This window comes from Bubalus kerabau, chromosome 11, assembly GCF_029407905.1.
Source record: "Bubalus kerabau isolate K-KA32 ecotype Philippines breed swamp buffalo chromosome 11, PCC_UOA_SB_1v2, whole genome shotgun sequence".
Classification (NCBI taxonomy): domain Eukaryota; kingdom Metazoa; phylum Chordata; class Mammalia; order Artiodactyla; family Bovidae; genus Bubalus; species Bubalus kerabau.
The window spans coordinates 40,430,218-40,447,056 of NC_073634.1; the positions used below are offsets into that span (position 1 = coordinate 40,430,218).

The 16,839-nt window shown below is 42.7% G+C and overlaps 1 protein-coding gene across 1 annotated transcript in view; it reads left to right on the plus strand.

Moving 5' to 3' along the window:
• The window catches only part of EML6 (EMAP like 6), a 288,683-nt gene that overhangs the window by 218,231 nt on the left and 53,613 nt on the right, over positions 1-16,839 (plus strand). The window contains exons 21-24 of the mRNA XM_055540113.1: positions 2,596-2,737; positions 5,613-5,765; positions 5,928-6,059; positions 14,598-14,686. Coding sequence (XP_055396088.1) covers positions 2,596-2,737; positions 5,613-5,765; positions 5,928-6,059; positions 14,598-14,686 — 516 coding nt within the window. The remainder of the gene's footprint in view (positions 1-2,595; positions 2,738-5,612; positions 5,766-5,927; positions 6,060-14,597; positions 14,687-16,839) is intronic.

A 16,839-nucleotide genomic window follows, 5' to 3' on the forward strand; every position in this document is an offset into this window, starting at 1 on the left:
TTTCACTTTTCACTTTCATGCATTGGAGAAGGAAATGGCACCCCACTCCAGTGTTCTTGCCTGGAGAATCCCAGGGACAGAGGAGCCTGTGGGCTGCCGTCTATGGGGTCACACAGAGTCGGACACAACTGAAGTGACTTAGTAGCAGCAGCAGCAGCATACTGCTAAATATGTGTGTAAGATTTGTGCTATTCCATGGATTTAAACAGCATTTTAAGATTCAAACTCTAACATTTTCTCATGTTCAAAAGTAATATAGTTGAACTAATTTTGTCTAAATATGTTTTAAACTCAATAACAAAGTCTTTTCACCTTTTCATTCTCTTCAATTCTTTCCTGTATTTGTTTCTATCATTCTATTAATACAATTATCCAAGGGTGTCATTTATTGAGCACTTGACTGCGTGTCAGGCAATACCATTGTGCAAAATTCCTCTCTCATCTCCACAACAGATTTGCTCAGTTGTAATTGTTTTATAGATGAAGGGCCTAAAGCCCAGTGAACTTCCCACGGCCACATCTTAAGAACTGGAGAGCTGGGCTTCGTACCAAGCTTTGTCGGGTACCAGAGCCTTTTCTTTGTCTCTCCACACATCTCAGCGTGGAGACTGCATGAAACAGTGCTCAGCCGGGCCCCCTGGGCCCTGAGCAGGCAATGGAGCTGGGAGAACCCTCTTCTCTCTTTACACATGTGCCATGCTTTCCCTTTTATCTCAGCGTCTCTCTTTCATCTTCTGGTCAGTCAATCATTTGCCTTTTCCTCCTGGGTAGAACTCAGCAGTTCAGTTCAATCATTGTTGTGCTCCTGCCAAGACCAGCCCTGTGCTGTGTGCTGCCCAGGACAGAGTAGGACTGCTGAAGGGGCTGACAGGCCTGTGCTGAGAGGTGGACCTGAGGGAAACTTAAGGAACAGTAGAGACGATATGGTTAAGACCATCAGCCATCCTGCTGGGGGAAGACTTCAGAACCACTTTTACAGTGTCAGTAGCTCAGCAAGTCAACATTGCTTGGAATAGATTGCTTTTTTTTTTTTTTTTTAAGAGACTAGTTTAGGGGAAGAGAGAAGTGACAGGAGGTGAGTTCTGAAAATCCCCATTGTATATACTTCGAATATAATCAACTTTCAATTTTGCAGCTGGTTATTATCAGCTTTAGGGTGGTCAGGAGGAAAGGAAGGTCCCAAGTTCATTTCCTGGTGCCACTCAAGAGACTCCCTGCCCACCTCACTCGCTGTCCATCCCTATGTTATATAGGAATCAGAGTACACAGTCACATTAGATTAAGGAAATACAACTTTTAAATCAATATATGAGGCAGTGATTTGAAAGGGTCTCAGAGCCCCACAGCCCTGTCCTCTGTGTACAAAAGGACTTGGTCTGTAAAAGAGCTTCAGGCAGATGCAGTCTAGGGGGAACAAGAGAGGGCTCACACCTGACCCATCCTCAGACCATAGCCTTCAGTGTGGGAGGCTTCCCAAGGGAAGAAAACTGGAAAACTGGGGATGTAAGGTGCTCCAAATCTAATAAACTCAAAAACAGTATCTACGCCCTTCTCAGATATTTGGATGTCAGCAGTATTGAGAACTTTGTATCTTCTGCCAAATTACTGTTTTGCTCAAACAGCTTCCCAGTCAAACTGGGATCATCCAATTTCTCTTTGAAGAGCCACCTGTTCCCCCAAAGCATTCCAACTACAAACACCTTTCAAAAGTCTGTGTATGGTCTTCTTTTTTTTGCTTTACTAAGCAAAGCCTTTTTATAATTAGCCACTAAAAGCAGAAATTCAGTAAACAGTCTGGTCTGTTTTATTGTTCCTTGTCTAATCTATTCTTTACACTGCTTTAGTGAGTGATAAGTTAGAAGAATTAGATTCATTTTCTCCCTAATTTTTCATTCATTAAATATATTTCATCTCAGTTATTATTCTAAGCCAGCTAAGTGTGTTTGTGATAAGACATTAGCATGTGGAATTGGTCCAATGCTTGTCAAGCCCCTTTCAGTTTTCTATGATCACTGGATAGAAAAATTTGTGAACAAATGCTGACCCTGAGTTATACCCAGGATACTGGAAATAAAATTTTAGATCTCTCTAGTTCTGCTCTGCCTAATGCTGTGCACAGAACTGAAATGGAATTAATTAGCAAGAATATTACTGTCCAATTCCTCTGATATAGATAAGCGGTACCTACATCTTTTAGAATATGGTTTTATGGAAGAAAGTAATTTGTGTCTTTGTGACCAAGCTGTGTTCCTAGGAGATACATACATACTGTGTTTATTCAGTGTCAAATCACAGGATAAAATGAGGACAGTTCATTATTCACTGCGACGCTTCTACATGAGAAGATGTTTGGCATCATATAAACAAAACTTAGCAACATGAATCCATCTTTTGCTTTTCAGATGAATGCTTTAGTATCATGTAGGCCCAGCTTTAGATTCAAGTTCAAGTGAAAAATTTATTCAGTACAATCATTTTGGCTCAAGGAAGCTCAAACTGTGTGTGTTCCTATTTGAACCTGTTTGGGATTCTCTTGGGAAGGGCTCAATGAGAAGCATTGAACTGATTTTTGTTGCCCCATTTCCTTCCTCACAGGGGCACATGGAAGGAGAAGTGTGGGGCCTGGCAGCTCACCCCCTCCTGCCCATCTGTGCAACAGTGAGCGATGATAAAACCCTCCGGATCTGGGAATTATCCTCCCAGCACCGTATGCTGGCAGTGAGGAAACTCAAAAAAGGTGCGTATGTCACCTTACACACCTGTGAAAGTGTTTACACCCACAAGTATTGGGTTCATTCACCCATTCATTCAGCTAATATTTACTGTGTGTGCCTATTATATGCTCCCAGATATGCTGGGCAACGGGGATTTAGTGTTTGTTGCTCCAGATATAACTAATCACGTGGAGGATGGTTCCAGAAGGCTGGCCTGATGCATCCGTGCCCAGCTCTATTCTTTATTTCCTTGCACTGCATAGACATTTGCCACCTGGGGGCAATATGTCCTTCCTCTTCTCATCTGAATTGTAGGAGTCAGTTGAAACTCATTAGCTTGTAAAGAATGGTGTTTATCTTTATGTCTAACAGTCTGCGGAACTGATTTTATTACTGAAAAAGAAAACTTGGTTTAAAAATAATAGTTAACCGCAAGAAACAGATAACTATGTATTAAATACGTATATGCACGAGAACCAAGAGGTATACCAAGAAGTAGAAATTCAGCAAACGTTTATTGAGCAGCTTCTTTGTATCAGACACTGGGGATCCCAGGATGAACAGTCACATCTCTAGTGTCAGAGATGGACAAGACTTGAACAGAGTCCCAGCAACAGCTGGTCCATTTAAATTGGGTAATTTGAAGAGTCTCGAAACTGGACTCTCTATGAAGGGGCGGGCAGGGTGTAGGGAAATGACCAGGGCTAGCGCAGGACGATGCAACTGGTAGTAGCTGGTAACCACTGCCAGCCCTGGGCCTGAAAGGACAAGAGGAGGACAGATGAGAGTGAGAGCTGTGTGAGATGGCAGCCTGGCAGGAGGCGGTAACCGTCCAGCCCAGAGGCTCAGCCAGCAAGCTGTGGCCCCGCAGGGAGGCAGCCAGGGGAGAACATGCCCCAGCCTCCCTACCCTCTATCCGTTCTTCTCTAATACCCTCCCTGCAGCCTCCTGCTGAGTACCCTCCCTCATGCTCCCCCCGACCAAACGAATCAGAAGCCAGGGGGCGAGGGAGCCTGTTGGTAGAGTCCATGCAGGCCAGCTCCAGGCACAGAGCAGGGTGGAGAGTGTGTGAGGACAGACAAACGGAAGATCTCGGGCACAAACAAGGCGTCACAGAGGCTCAGGGTAAGGCCCACTGCCAGGGACAGCCCCACTGGGGAAAACAAGAGCCGAGGCTCAAAGGATTTGTGAAAGTTAAGACAGGAAAGGATAAGATTGGGGCCTGGCCCCTAGACTGTTTGTGCTGGGTATTTTTATAGATAGACGTGGGGAGACAAGTCTAGGGGGATAAAGTGAGAAAAGGTGTCAAGACGGTGATGGTGATGACACTGGCTGGCACCACTGAGCCAGCAGCTGCGCTAGCGCTTCGCCTGTGGGCTTCACGAGAACCTGGCGAGGAAGGCCTCTATTCTTTCCCCTTAGGAATTAGGAAACTGAGGCGCAGAGCACTTAAGTCGTTTGCCCAAAGTTGCACAGCTAGTAAGTGATGGATCTGAATTCAGATCCAGCAGTGTGGCTTCAGAGGGCACACCTGTGGCCACTGCATGACGCTGTCTCCTTCCACCATATGGACGCACTTTACACTCGACTTCTGGGTCTTCATAAGTGGTGGAGCCAGGATTCAAACCCAAGTCTGACTCCAAAGCTCATTCTCTTATCTACTACAGAGGTGAATGATCAGGCTACTCATTTACATTGGGGAAAATAACAGACCAAGGACTCACTGTGAGTACCTTGAATATCAGCCAATGGACTTTATTCACTGGGTTAAAAATGAGTTCAAAAGAACAACTACCAACACCTCTGAGATAGGATGGCCATTCAACTCAGTTTATAGCTGGTGTCCTGGTGTAATTATTAATAGCTGTCCCTTTCGCTCTCGGGTATCCTGGTTTGTGCAATAAATCTTTATGCTTGACCTAAGCTTGGTGACTCTCCTCAAGGGCAGGCTGGTCTTTCTGTTCTTTCAGCACTAGCACAATGCCTGATTCATAGTAGGTAAATAACTGCAAAGTGAATGGATGAAGAAAAGAAGGAGATAGACTTTAGATGAGCCCATTTAAAGTTACTGGTGTGAATGTGGCTTTTCAGCCTGTTGGAAACAGTGGATGGGGAGGGAGGGGTGGAAACTCTGTTTGGAATGTCTTAGCACAAGGCTGCATGACTGTCCCATCCTGGGGCTGTGCTCACCAATATCTTGACAATAAAAGCATGGCCAAGGAGGGGGCATATCCTTAAGTAGGATTCCTATTTAACATACTCCATATTCTGCATTCAGAAGTGCCTCCCATGACCCTGCAAAGCATTAGAAAGCATTTGTCATGTAGTCCCCTCAGCCCAGTGTTGGTTAGTTTTGCAGACACCTTTGGAGAGAATGTCCGTACTTCATTCTTCCCATGACAGAAGAGACAGGAATAAAATCTTCCACCTCTAGAATTATGCATTACAATCCACGGCTCAGAGATTAGAGAGACTAAAAGTAGAACAACAAGGTGCTCCAAAGCAAATTTTGTGCGTAAAGCATGGTATAAAAAAATAGTTTCCAGAAATTTTGTCTCATTCTTAAGTATCACATCTTGGGAGAAGAAATGCTAATTATATTAATCCTTATTCCTTTTCCCTCTTCAATCCACTTGTCATTTGAAAACTCCAGGTCTTCATATATGAAAAAATGAATGGATAAACCTCAGAGAAATAGAAAACTTATTTTTAATATTAATGATTATTGTCTTTGGGTTTGGTGGTAAGAAATGTTTTAAATTATGAGGTTTTAGTTTGCACCAGCAGCGTTAAAGACACAGTCACAGGTCCGTGACTATATGTACATTTCCCCCCTCTTCATTTGTTTGGTAGCAAAGTCATGGATCGTAACAGTGCTGTTTGTGGATTCTTTTGTAGGTGGAAGATGCTGTGCCTTCTCCCCAGATGGGAAAGCCTTAGCAGTTGGCTTGAATGATGGGAGTTTCCTGGTTGTAAATGCTGACACTGTCGAAGACATGGTCTCCTTCCATCACAGAAAAGAAATGATCTCTGATATTAAATTTTCAAAAGGTGACAGCAAAAACTTGTAAAAATGTGTTGGGACAAAAAGTTGCAAGAGTGGATTCTTTTTAACTATTTCCTTAGCCTCTAACCCATTTTAAAATGCTAAGTTCCTGGAAGTAAATTCCCACATGAAATGCTTTGCTGTTAACCGCTCATATTTCTTCATAGATACAGGAAAATACCTTGCCGTGGCATCCCATGATAACTTTGTGGATATTTACAACGTCCTGACAAGCAAAAGGGTTGGCATCTGTAAAGGTGCTTCTAGTTATATTACACACATTGACTGGGACTCTAGAGGTAAAGTATGCTGTGGCTTTTAAAATATAATTTCAGTTTTTAAAAGTCATGTCCATTCATATATTGTTTCTAAGAGCAAATGGCAGTTTAAAGAGAAACTTACAACATAAATGACTGTAATTTTACAACCCAGAAGTAGCTGCTGTTAACACATTATTAACTGGGGGATTTTTGCAGAAGTTACTGCCTGTGGCCGGCAGTTTGTCCTGTAGGTGAATATTGAAACATCTCTGGTCAATGATGTTCGGGTAACAAAAGATGTATTACTATATCTCTGGCCAATAAGTTGTTAAAATTTTGAGTATTTTTCCATCTTTTTATTATTATTACTACTATCACTACCACTACTATAATTATTAACTTGGCCATTGAGTTTTAAGACTGTTGAAGATACATGATGCCTTCTGTTACCATAGCAAGCCACCTTCACCTCTGGGTCTGGCATAAAATGTCCTTGCCTTGCATCTCCTCCTTAATGCTTTCCCTTTTCCTACCAATTTTCTGTCTACCAGAGAACTGCCCAAGAATTTCAAGTCATTTTCATCCTCCAATGGAGGTAGGAAGCTATATTCAGCTCACCTAGAGTTTCTCTGATTTCTCTCAAAACTCCCAACCTATCCTCTCCCTCCTCCAGGTCATGCCCACAGATGCCATGGAGATTTATCTGTTTACTTATACACAGATCTAGCTCTTGTCATGTGCAAAGTCTGAAGCCAGGAAATGTGGAAGGTCCAGAAGGGAGTGAGACGTGATTCCTACTCTCTGCAGTGTTTATCACTGAGTGCGGGAACAGGCCGGTACCTGAACTACACCAGAGCACAGACCAGAGGGTCACAAGGGAAGTGGTGAGCAGGGGCTCAGAGTGGCCAAGCCAGCAGTAAGCACCTGGGGCGTTCTAGGGTGGATCACTTTGAAAACCCACCCCAGGGACTTGGCTGATGTTAAGAGTCCAGGGCAGGCATTTTATAATGGGCAGGTTCCCAGCTTTCAGCGAAGTTTAGTCCGTGTAGTGGAAAGCAGCATCTCTGAGGAAAGAGCTCCCAGGGGAATCCCTGGAGCCTTCATAGAAGGAGTGACCTTTGAGATGGATCTTGAAAGATGAGTAGAAGCTCAACAGATGGCGATGTCTGAGATCGGCGTTCCAGGCTGGGAAGGAACAGGTTGTGCTACCATGTGGAGGCGGGAAGAACAGGGGGATTAAGAAACAGTAATGCTAAGTGGCTGAGGGCGTGAAAGGCAGGGGATGCTGCGAGGCCAAGACAGCAAGGAAAGAAACTATTAGGTCATGCTAGGACGTTTAACCCTGAACTTTATCCTGTAAGCATTAGGTAACTCTGACAGATTAGAGTGGGGCTTTCCCTACCATCTTGGGAAGGGGGAGAGAGCCTGGAGATGGAAAGCAAGTGAAATAAACCAAGACAAAGAGATGACGAGGGTCTCAACCAAAAACAGCTTATTTTAGAGATGCCAGTGTATTTCATGCATTTGTTGAAGTAGTGGCTGTAGACTGACCCTTCTGCCGAGCAGGAATTTCCTTGTAGCTATATGTACTGCGCTGGAATTTGGACTTAATCATTTACAACCCACAGGCGTTTTACACAGAGCAAGGAAGGCATGCATGCCATTCATTGTGAGGGCCAAGTCCCATCAAGGGCAAAGGGGATCAGATAAGTCCTGCTCACTTTCACATCGGGGCCAGGCAGACACAGTGCTGGGGGCTTGGGCTGGTGTGTGGAAATAGGCAGTATGCAGGCCTGGGAGGCATCTAGGAACCAGTGAGGCCCAGAAGGTGAGGGGTGAGTGTCAGCAGCCGCTTCTCAACCCCTCCTTTGATAGTCTCTGCTTTATTGTTTGCTTTTAAAAAAAATTAAAACAAGGATTTCATCCTGTTGGATTTCTGGCTAACATCTCTGGCTATGCCCTGTTGTGAGAAAGATATAGAACACTGAGGGCCATCTTTATGCATATGAAGAGCAGAGTGTGATGAGTTATATTTAGAACCCAACACACACACACACCCCACCTGACACAGTATGTGAATCCCACCACTACAATGACCATTAGGGAGTTAAAGCCAATTATTATTTACATTTATGGAGTGAAGAACCAAGAGGAAATGGGACATAGGAAGAATATGTTTTGATTGAGGAGATTAAAATTATTTTTACTTGTGATAAAATACACATAACATAAAATTTGCTGTCTTAACCATTTTGGGTGTACAGTTAGTTCAGTGGTGTTAAATACATTCACATTATTGTGCAGATATCACCACCAGCCATCTCACCTCTCATCCATCTTTTCATCTGATAAAATTGAAACCCTGTACCCATTTAATAGTAATTCCCCTTACTCCTTCCCCCAGCCCCTGGCAAGCACCATTCCACTTCATGTCTCTATTAATTTGACTATTCTAGGTACTTCATACAAGTGGAGTCATACAGTATATGTCTTTTTATAACTGGCTTATTTCACTTAGCATAATGTCCTGAAGATTCCTCCATGTTGTAACGTGTGTCAGAATTACTTTCCTCTTTAATTTGAATAACATTCCATTGATGCTGGGAATGATTGAGGGCAGGAGGAGAAGGGGACGACAGAAGATGAGAGATTGGATGGCATCACCAACTCATGGACTCATGGACATGGATTTGAGCAAGCTCCGGGAGTTGGTGATGGACAAGGAAGCCTGGAGTGCTCTGGTGCATGGGGTTACAAAGAGTCAGACACGACTGAGCAACTGAACTGCTGAATATTCCATCATGTGTACATACCACATTTTGTTTATCCATTCATTGATCAGTGGATATTTGAGTTGCTTACAGTTTTTGGTTACTGTGAATAATATGGCTATGATCGGGGTATACAGTTCTTTTGAATATATACCCAGAAGCGGAATTTCTGGATAAAATTCCATTTTTAATTTTTTGGGAAACCTGCATACTATCTTCCACAGCAGCTATACCATTTTACATTCCCGTCAACAGTGCACAAGAGTTTCAGCTGCTCCTCATCCTCACCAATGGTTGTTATTTTCTGGGTTTTGTTTGTTTTTGACAGTAGCTATCTTAAATGGCTATGATATGGGACATTGCAGCTGTATTGACACTGGCAAGGTTTTTATTTTTTTATCCTTCAAAGGTGTTGTAGGCCCTGTGTCAGATGTAGGGATATAAAGAGGAATAAAGCCTAGGTGGAAGGAACAAGACCGTGCCCGGGAAGCACGAGCTGCCACCACAGAGAGGCCAGGCGGAGGTCTGCACAAAGGCCCTGGATGTAGAGCCATCACTTCACAGGGAGAGAGGCAAACCTCACTATTTCTGTAATTCTGCCCAAAGCTAGGGTCTGCGATCCAACCAACACCCAGGGTGATCGAAAGGACAGTGAGAGAAAGGAGGCCAAGGCCTTTAAAAAGCCACTTTGCCTCTCATCCTAAGTGGCCCCTTCAGTCAGTTAAGAGGATCAGACCAAATGGTTTCTGTGGCCTGAGAGGAGAATAGAATATTTTTGATTTTTAGGGAGGAGTTATACCATCTGGAGAACAAGAGCAAGTGTGCCCATGAAGCTTCCCTGGTTTAACTCCAGTTTTGTTGCCATGAGACATGTGTCATATCAATATTCTTCTACTCCTGATATCCCAGTGCCTTCAACCTGTGCCAGGCTGCCTCAGGATCAGCCTGGCTCTTCATGCAGGGCCTGGAGGGTCTGCAGAGGGTAGAGAGCAGAATTTAGGAGCAGGGGTCTGTTTTGTTCCTTTGATCTTGTCAAAAATAGTGAACGCATTTGCTGGAGCCAGCTGGCTCGTCAGGGGCGGAACAGCTCAGCCGTCAGCCTCCGCAGCCTTCCGTGTCCATGGCAACCACAGGTCCCAGGAAAACCAAAAAGCACATCGGGGTTTTGCAGGAACATCAGCTACCTCTGCACAGAATGCCTAAGAAAGAAAAAATATATATGGAGAGAGAGAAAACATGGAAGAGTATTTTCTAGAGGATGTTAGTTCATTTCCAGAAACACCAGGACTGTGAGATCGTTTACAGTTTAAGCTGTAAAAGGACATCTGATTCCCATTTTCATTGCAAATGGCCTAATATGTTTGGTATATTAGGCACCAATTTTGGAATTGTTCTTTTTTTAATATAAATTTATTTATTTTAATTGGAGGCTAATTACTTTGAGAAGGCAGTGGCACCCCACTCCAGTACTCTTGCCTGGAAAATCCCATGGATGGAGGAGCCTGGTAGGCTACAGTCCATGGGGTCACTAGGAGTCAGACACGACTGAGCAACTTCACTTTCACTTTTCACTTTCCTGCATTGAAGGAAATGGCAACCCCCTCCAGTATTCTTGCCTGGAGAATTCCAGGAACAGGGGAGCCTGGTGGGCTTCCGTCTGTGGGGTCGCACAGAGTCGGACACGACTGAAGCGACTTAGCAGCAGCAGCAGCAGTGGTTTTTGCCATACATTGACATGAATCCATCATGGGTGTACATGTGTTCCCCATCCTGAACCCCCTCCCACCTCCCTCCCCATTCCATCCCTCTGGGTCATCCCAGTGCACCAGCCCCAAGCACCCTGTATCATGCATCGAACCTGGACTGGCGATTTGTTTCACATGTGATAATTTACATGTTTCAATGCCATTCTCCCAAACCATCCCACCCTCGCCCTCTCCCACAGAGTCCAAAAGACTGTTCTATATATCTGTGTCTCTTTTGCTCTCTCGCATACAGGGTTATCATTACCATCTTTCTAAATTCCATATATATGCGTTAGTATACTGTATTGGTGTTTTTCTTTCTGACTTACTTCACTCTGTATAATAGGCTCCAGTTTCATCCACCTCATTAGAACTGATTCAAATGTATTCTTTTTAATGGCTGAGTAATATTCCATTGTGTATATGTACCACAGCTCTCTTATCCATTTGTCTGCCGATGGATATCTAGGTTGCTTCCATGTCCTGGCTGTTATAAACAGTGCTGCGATGAACACTGGGGTACACGTGTCTCTTTCAATTCTGGTTTCCTCAGTGTGTATGCCCAGCAGTGGGATTGCTGGTCTTAATGAGGCAGTTCTATTTCCAGTTTTTTAAGGAATCTCCACACTGTTCTCCATAGTGGCTGTACTAGTTTGCATTCCCAAAACAGTGTAAGAGGATTCCCTTTTCTCCACACCCTCTCCAGCATTTATTGCTTGTAGACTTTTGGATAGCAGCCATTCTGACTAGGGTGAAATGGTACCTCATTGTGGTTTTGATTTGAATTTCTCTGATAAAGAGGGATGTTGAGCATCTTTTCATGTGTTTGTTAGCCATCTGTATGTCTTCTTTGGAGAATGAGCCTGAGCAGTGGAATTGTTGTAAGTTGTAGGTTATATAGATGGTGGGGTGGCGTGTATGAATCGCTCTGTGGGTTATAAAGCTCTAGGCCCCAGCAGTATGTGATGTACTGTAGCTGCATCATGATGAGGACAGCTGTCTTTTTCAATTCTCTTATTCTGTTTGTGTCGACATTTCTAGTGAATAAAAAAAAAAAGGTGAGGATTCTAAAAGAATAGGGTTACTGTTATTCAGGGGCAAATTATACCTGGATTATACAGAATTTTTGCCCTTTGCTTCTGCTCCCGTCCTCAGAATGTTTCCATGGTTATATATTACAGAGTAGAAGGCAGTGGAAAAAAAGAGTGGTGACCTAAATAGTTCCTCTATGCTTAAAAAAAAAAAAGACAGTTTAATAACGGCAGTAACAAAAATTTGAGGAGAAAAACACACCCATAATGCTACCTTCCTAACACAATAATTGATTTTTTTTTAAATTTCTTCATATCCTTGGTTTCAGAAACCCACTCAAGCTGGCTTAAATTAAAAAATGAGAATAAGGAATGACTTTATTGGAAAGATAGGGATATTTCATAGAATCTAAGAATAGGAAGCAACATCTCCTGAGAAACTGGCATTAGGAATGAATCAGAAAATGCCTGGAACCTAACCAGGGAGTGCCCCTCTCCCCTACTCTCCTGCTCTGAGGGGCCATCTCCACTGCTCCCCTGGGTCTGGTGCCTGTGTGTGGCCCCTCTTTGCACAGGCAGGCTTTCCCTCATTTGTTTGCACAGGGCCCACTCTCTGTCGCCCCCAAATGTCACCCCTAGTCCCAAAGGCCACATCCACCTCCTCCCAGCAAGGCATCCGCTGATTCAGCCTAAGGTTCCAGTTTCCCAGGAGAGAGAATTTGATTGCCCAGTGTGGTCACTCCTGGGTCAATGTCTACCTCCAGAGTGCAGATGTGACCACAGGGGCCCAGTCCAGGGTGCAGGGAAGTTCTCAGGGAAGGGGTGTGGGCTTGGGAGGTAGCCACAGGTGTATGGTGCTTGCCAAAGTGGCTTTTAAAAACATTCCTGCAGTCAGAAGGTACTTCACTGAGCTGTTTTAATAGTTTTTGGTCTGTTTTAGAAAGTATGATCTTTGAAACAATAGTGTAAAGTGAATTGTCAGGAAATTATGTATATTCTAAGAATGTTTCCATTGAGTCTTTTACTCCTTTTCCCACATCCTTTGTTATCTGCAGTCACTCTTAAGAATTCTAAAAGTCACTTTGCAGATATATCTAGTTCATTGGGAAAATATCGATTACTCATTTTCTTAAAATGCTAAATAGCCAAAGCTGATTTAACTCTCGTTTTCTTTTCTCACTTTGTGTATGTTCAGCTAGTAAGTCAGGAAAATGGGCCCATTTCAGAGAAAACTCTTTCAAATTTACTTGCTCCCCACAGCAAAGGCAAATCCCCCACGTCACCATGTTATAACCCAGCAAACTGGAAATGATTCAGGTTTCAGTTATGAAATGAGAGAACCTTGTTTTTAATTAGTCACTTAGAAACAGACCTGCAACTCCTGAAGGATAGCCAAGCTAGATTTCAGATCTAAGTGCTACCCACTTAAACATTAAAGAACATGGTATAAATCAGAGTTCTTAGTTTGGTATGCATTTTTCCAGGAAGGACATTTCAAGACTACTAGATATAAAAGATGGAGAAGGCAATGGCATCCCACTCCAGCACTCTTGCCTGGAAAATCCCATGGACAGAGGAGCCTGGTGGGCTGCAGTCCATGGGGTCACGAAGAGTTGGACACGACTAAGCGACTTCACTTTCACTTTTCACTTTCATGCATTGGAGAAGGAAATGGCAACCCACTCCAGTGTTCTTGCCTGGAGAATCCCAGGGACGGGGGAGCCTGGTGGGCTGCCGTCTATGGGGTCGCACAGAGTCGGACACGATTGAAGTGACTTAGCAGCAGATATAAAAGAGTTATGGAAGAAAGAGGGGGGAGGACATGCTAGTGTGTGTGTGTGTGTATATATATATATATACACACTAAATTACTTGCAGATAAAATGTTAGGATATCTGACATTTGCTTCGAAGTAATCTGGGGTGAGAGAATGAGTGGAGATCCTGAAACAGGGCCAGCCATGTGGTAATAACCATTGAGGCTGGACATTGGCTCTCTAGGGGTTTTTTTATACCATTACTTCCATATGTGTTTAAGATTTTCCATCGTTTAAAAAAATGCTGAAAAAAATATTCAAAAGTATATCTTTTGGGTCATTTAAATTTTCAGGCCATAAAGAATCATTGATGTGGTAGGAAGAGAATTAAGAAATCTAATCGTTTTCAACATTAATCAAAATGAATCCAAGATTTTACATCAGACCTAAAGACTATTTTTGCTCAACATTTTGTTTTGGGAAAAGTCTTGGATTTCTTCACAAATTTTCAAGTAAAAAGGGAAGGGGAGAATGGAATGAGCATTTACAGTTTGTTTTATATGTCCTTGTCTTCCTGTTTCTAAATGTTAAATGGCAAATCTGGAATTTGTATCTTAGTAAACAAGAGTTGACTCATTGGAAAAGACTCTGACGCTGGGAGGGATTGGGGGCAGGAGGAGAAGGGGACGACAGAGGATGAGATGGCTGGATGGCATCACTGACTCGATGGACGTGAGTCTGGGTGAACTCCGGGAGTTGGTGATGGACAGGGAGGTCTGGCGTGCTGCGATTCACGTGGTCGCAAAGAGTCGGACACGACTGAGTGACTGAACTGAACTGAACTGAAACACGAACTCTTACAGGGTCTTTGCTTCTGGTGTTATAATTCTTGCCAATGTAGTTTGCTTTTACTAGATTTCTGTGCTAGGAAGCAACAGGGGAAAAGAGCATAAGTTAGGTTTTGTCTGGCTTTGGAAAAATAGCCAGTGCAGCCGAGTAAAGTAGCAACTCGATTTTTCTCTTTTTGAAGGATGTTCAAGGTAAGGTTTTATGAGGTTCATATGTTTAAAAATCATAGCTTTGGAGTTTCTACCCTACCATGTAATTGTCTTTACATACATCCTGGATCACTCAGCATATATTTACTCAAATTATGAGACTTTGATTAAAATGAATGAAAATAGAAAATATCAAATGGTTGCAATCATGTTCATTTTATCACTAAAAGATAAATGCAGAGGTTAATTGTCTCCTGCTTTATTCTATCATAACAGGAAAATTACTGCAAGTCAATTCAGGTGCCAAAGAACAACTCTTCTTTGAAGCTCCAAGAGGCAAACGGCATATAATAAGACCTTCCGAGGTAACAATCACACACAAAGCTTTTAAAAAATAGTTCATGATTTACTATGTGCATTTAAGTAAAACCTATCATTACTGTTCACTAAAATGAGTTATAGTTGTGTGTCTTTCAGGCTTGCCCATTTCTTAAATCTGACTGCTTACCCTGGTTTCCTACTTTCTGAGGAGGTATGGATTTACTGTGCCACTGACTTAGCAATCTCTAATTGGTGTTCTACTTAATTTTTCTCTGCCAGAAGACAATGACTGAGCTAACAATTTGAATGCTACATATTACTTTTCCTATTCCACATGTTCTGTCATTTTGTGCAAAGCTTTTTAGGAACTTAAAATTCTGAAACATGCTTTCTCAGTGGTTACTGTTTGCAATAGTAAACAATATCTTTTGCAACAATAAGAGAAATTATTTTTCAAAACAAAACCGTCCCCAAGTGACCATCCTAATGTAGCAAGCTGTTACCTTTTCCCATATTTTCCTCATGCTTCTATCCACATACATCATTTTTTAATTGCTGAAATCAAATCCTAGACAAAATTTTGAATCCATGAACTAACACCCTCCTGAAATCTCTTCCTAAAGGCTTGGCTGCTTTAGTCTTTCAATCTGTACAGTGCTTCCACGTGGTAAACCCTGTTGGCCAAAAAGGTCATTGCCTGATGGAGCACTAAGAACCTCCTTTTAGTCCCAGGAGACACTCTAACTCATTTATTCACTATGTAACCTTTGATGAAGGAAAAGGAAATATTGCTTCTTTAGAGGAGAAAGAGTCGAGGGTATGCCACTGAGGGGCGGGCAGCTTCCACGCTCTAGCTTCCGTTGCCTAGCAGTAGAACTATCCCAGTATTCTAATGTACTTCTGGACTTCCGTTCATTCCTAATATTTTAATTGTTTCTAAAGGAAATATATGTGCAGTACAGGAGACACCCAAGTGGTTACAGACGATGGCACTGTATTAATGGAAATTGTTAATGGATCGATTAATCTCACTCCCAAACTCCAGTTTATTTACCTTTGATGAACTTTTATTTTAACTTTTTTATATGGGGAAACTTTAATAGCCTTGAGTAAGGGATATTTTGAAGTATGCCATTCCTTCACTGAATATCTGTGCACTGTTCCAGGCACTTTGTATACCTGTATTCCAACCCTCAGAGAGTGGTTTACCTACTATGAATCAGGCTGGTGTGTGATAGTTGTCAGTCTCATTTTACAGACAGGGAAATTAAGGCTCTAAGAAAGTCAAAGGACCACGGAGCTTTGGTCCCAGCCTAGAGGGGTCTGAGTGCCACTCCACAGCCTAGACCACGCAGCGTCATTTTGCATCACTTTACCTGTATTTTCCCTTCCAGTGCTAGTCCCCCAAATAAGTTTACTAAAATAAGATTCGGTAGAACCACGTGGTGGAGGAAGGATGAGGTCAACTTGGGACAGATGAGCAATTTTAGACTAAAAAATACCTCCAGAGGTAGCTCATCCTTTTACTTAGCAGTATTGTCAGGCCCCTCAATTAAGTATGAAGGATTTTGAAATTTTCCTTTGCAAAAAAGAAAGAAATAGTCATGGTGAAACTAACACAAAGCTTACCCAGCAAAGTTTTAACTATGACAGCTATTAAAATGTCCATTTATATACATCCAATACAGCATGGTGCAGTTAAGGCAGCTGTATCCCAGGAGCCCAACTCCTTAGAGCTCGATTTACCCTCTGCTTGCTAAACTGGCCGGGATTTAAATGACTCACTTCTCATTGGGCTCCAGTTACCTCCTCTGCAAAGCAGTGATGGTAATGACATACCTGCCTGGGGCAAGGTGCTATGGGAGACACCCTTGTGTCTGTCAAGTTTATTTACCCGTTTTGGGTTTTGTTGGTTACAGGGATCATTCTTTTTTAAATTTATTTTATTGAAGTATAATTGATTCACAGTGTTGTGTTAGTTTCTGCTGTACAGCAAAGTGACTCATATTATATAACTCAACGTTACACATATATATACACATTCTTTAATGCTCCATTTTAAATGCAGTTTCTATAGCTTCTGACAAGTTAGACATATGCTTCCCCCAGATAGCATGGTGTTCAGATCTGGCCAAGGGTGTTGTGTTGGGGTGACTATAGAGTGAGCAAGACCAGCTCACCCCCATTCCTCCCTGTA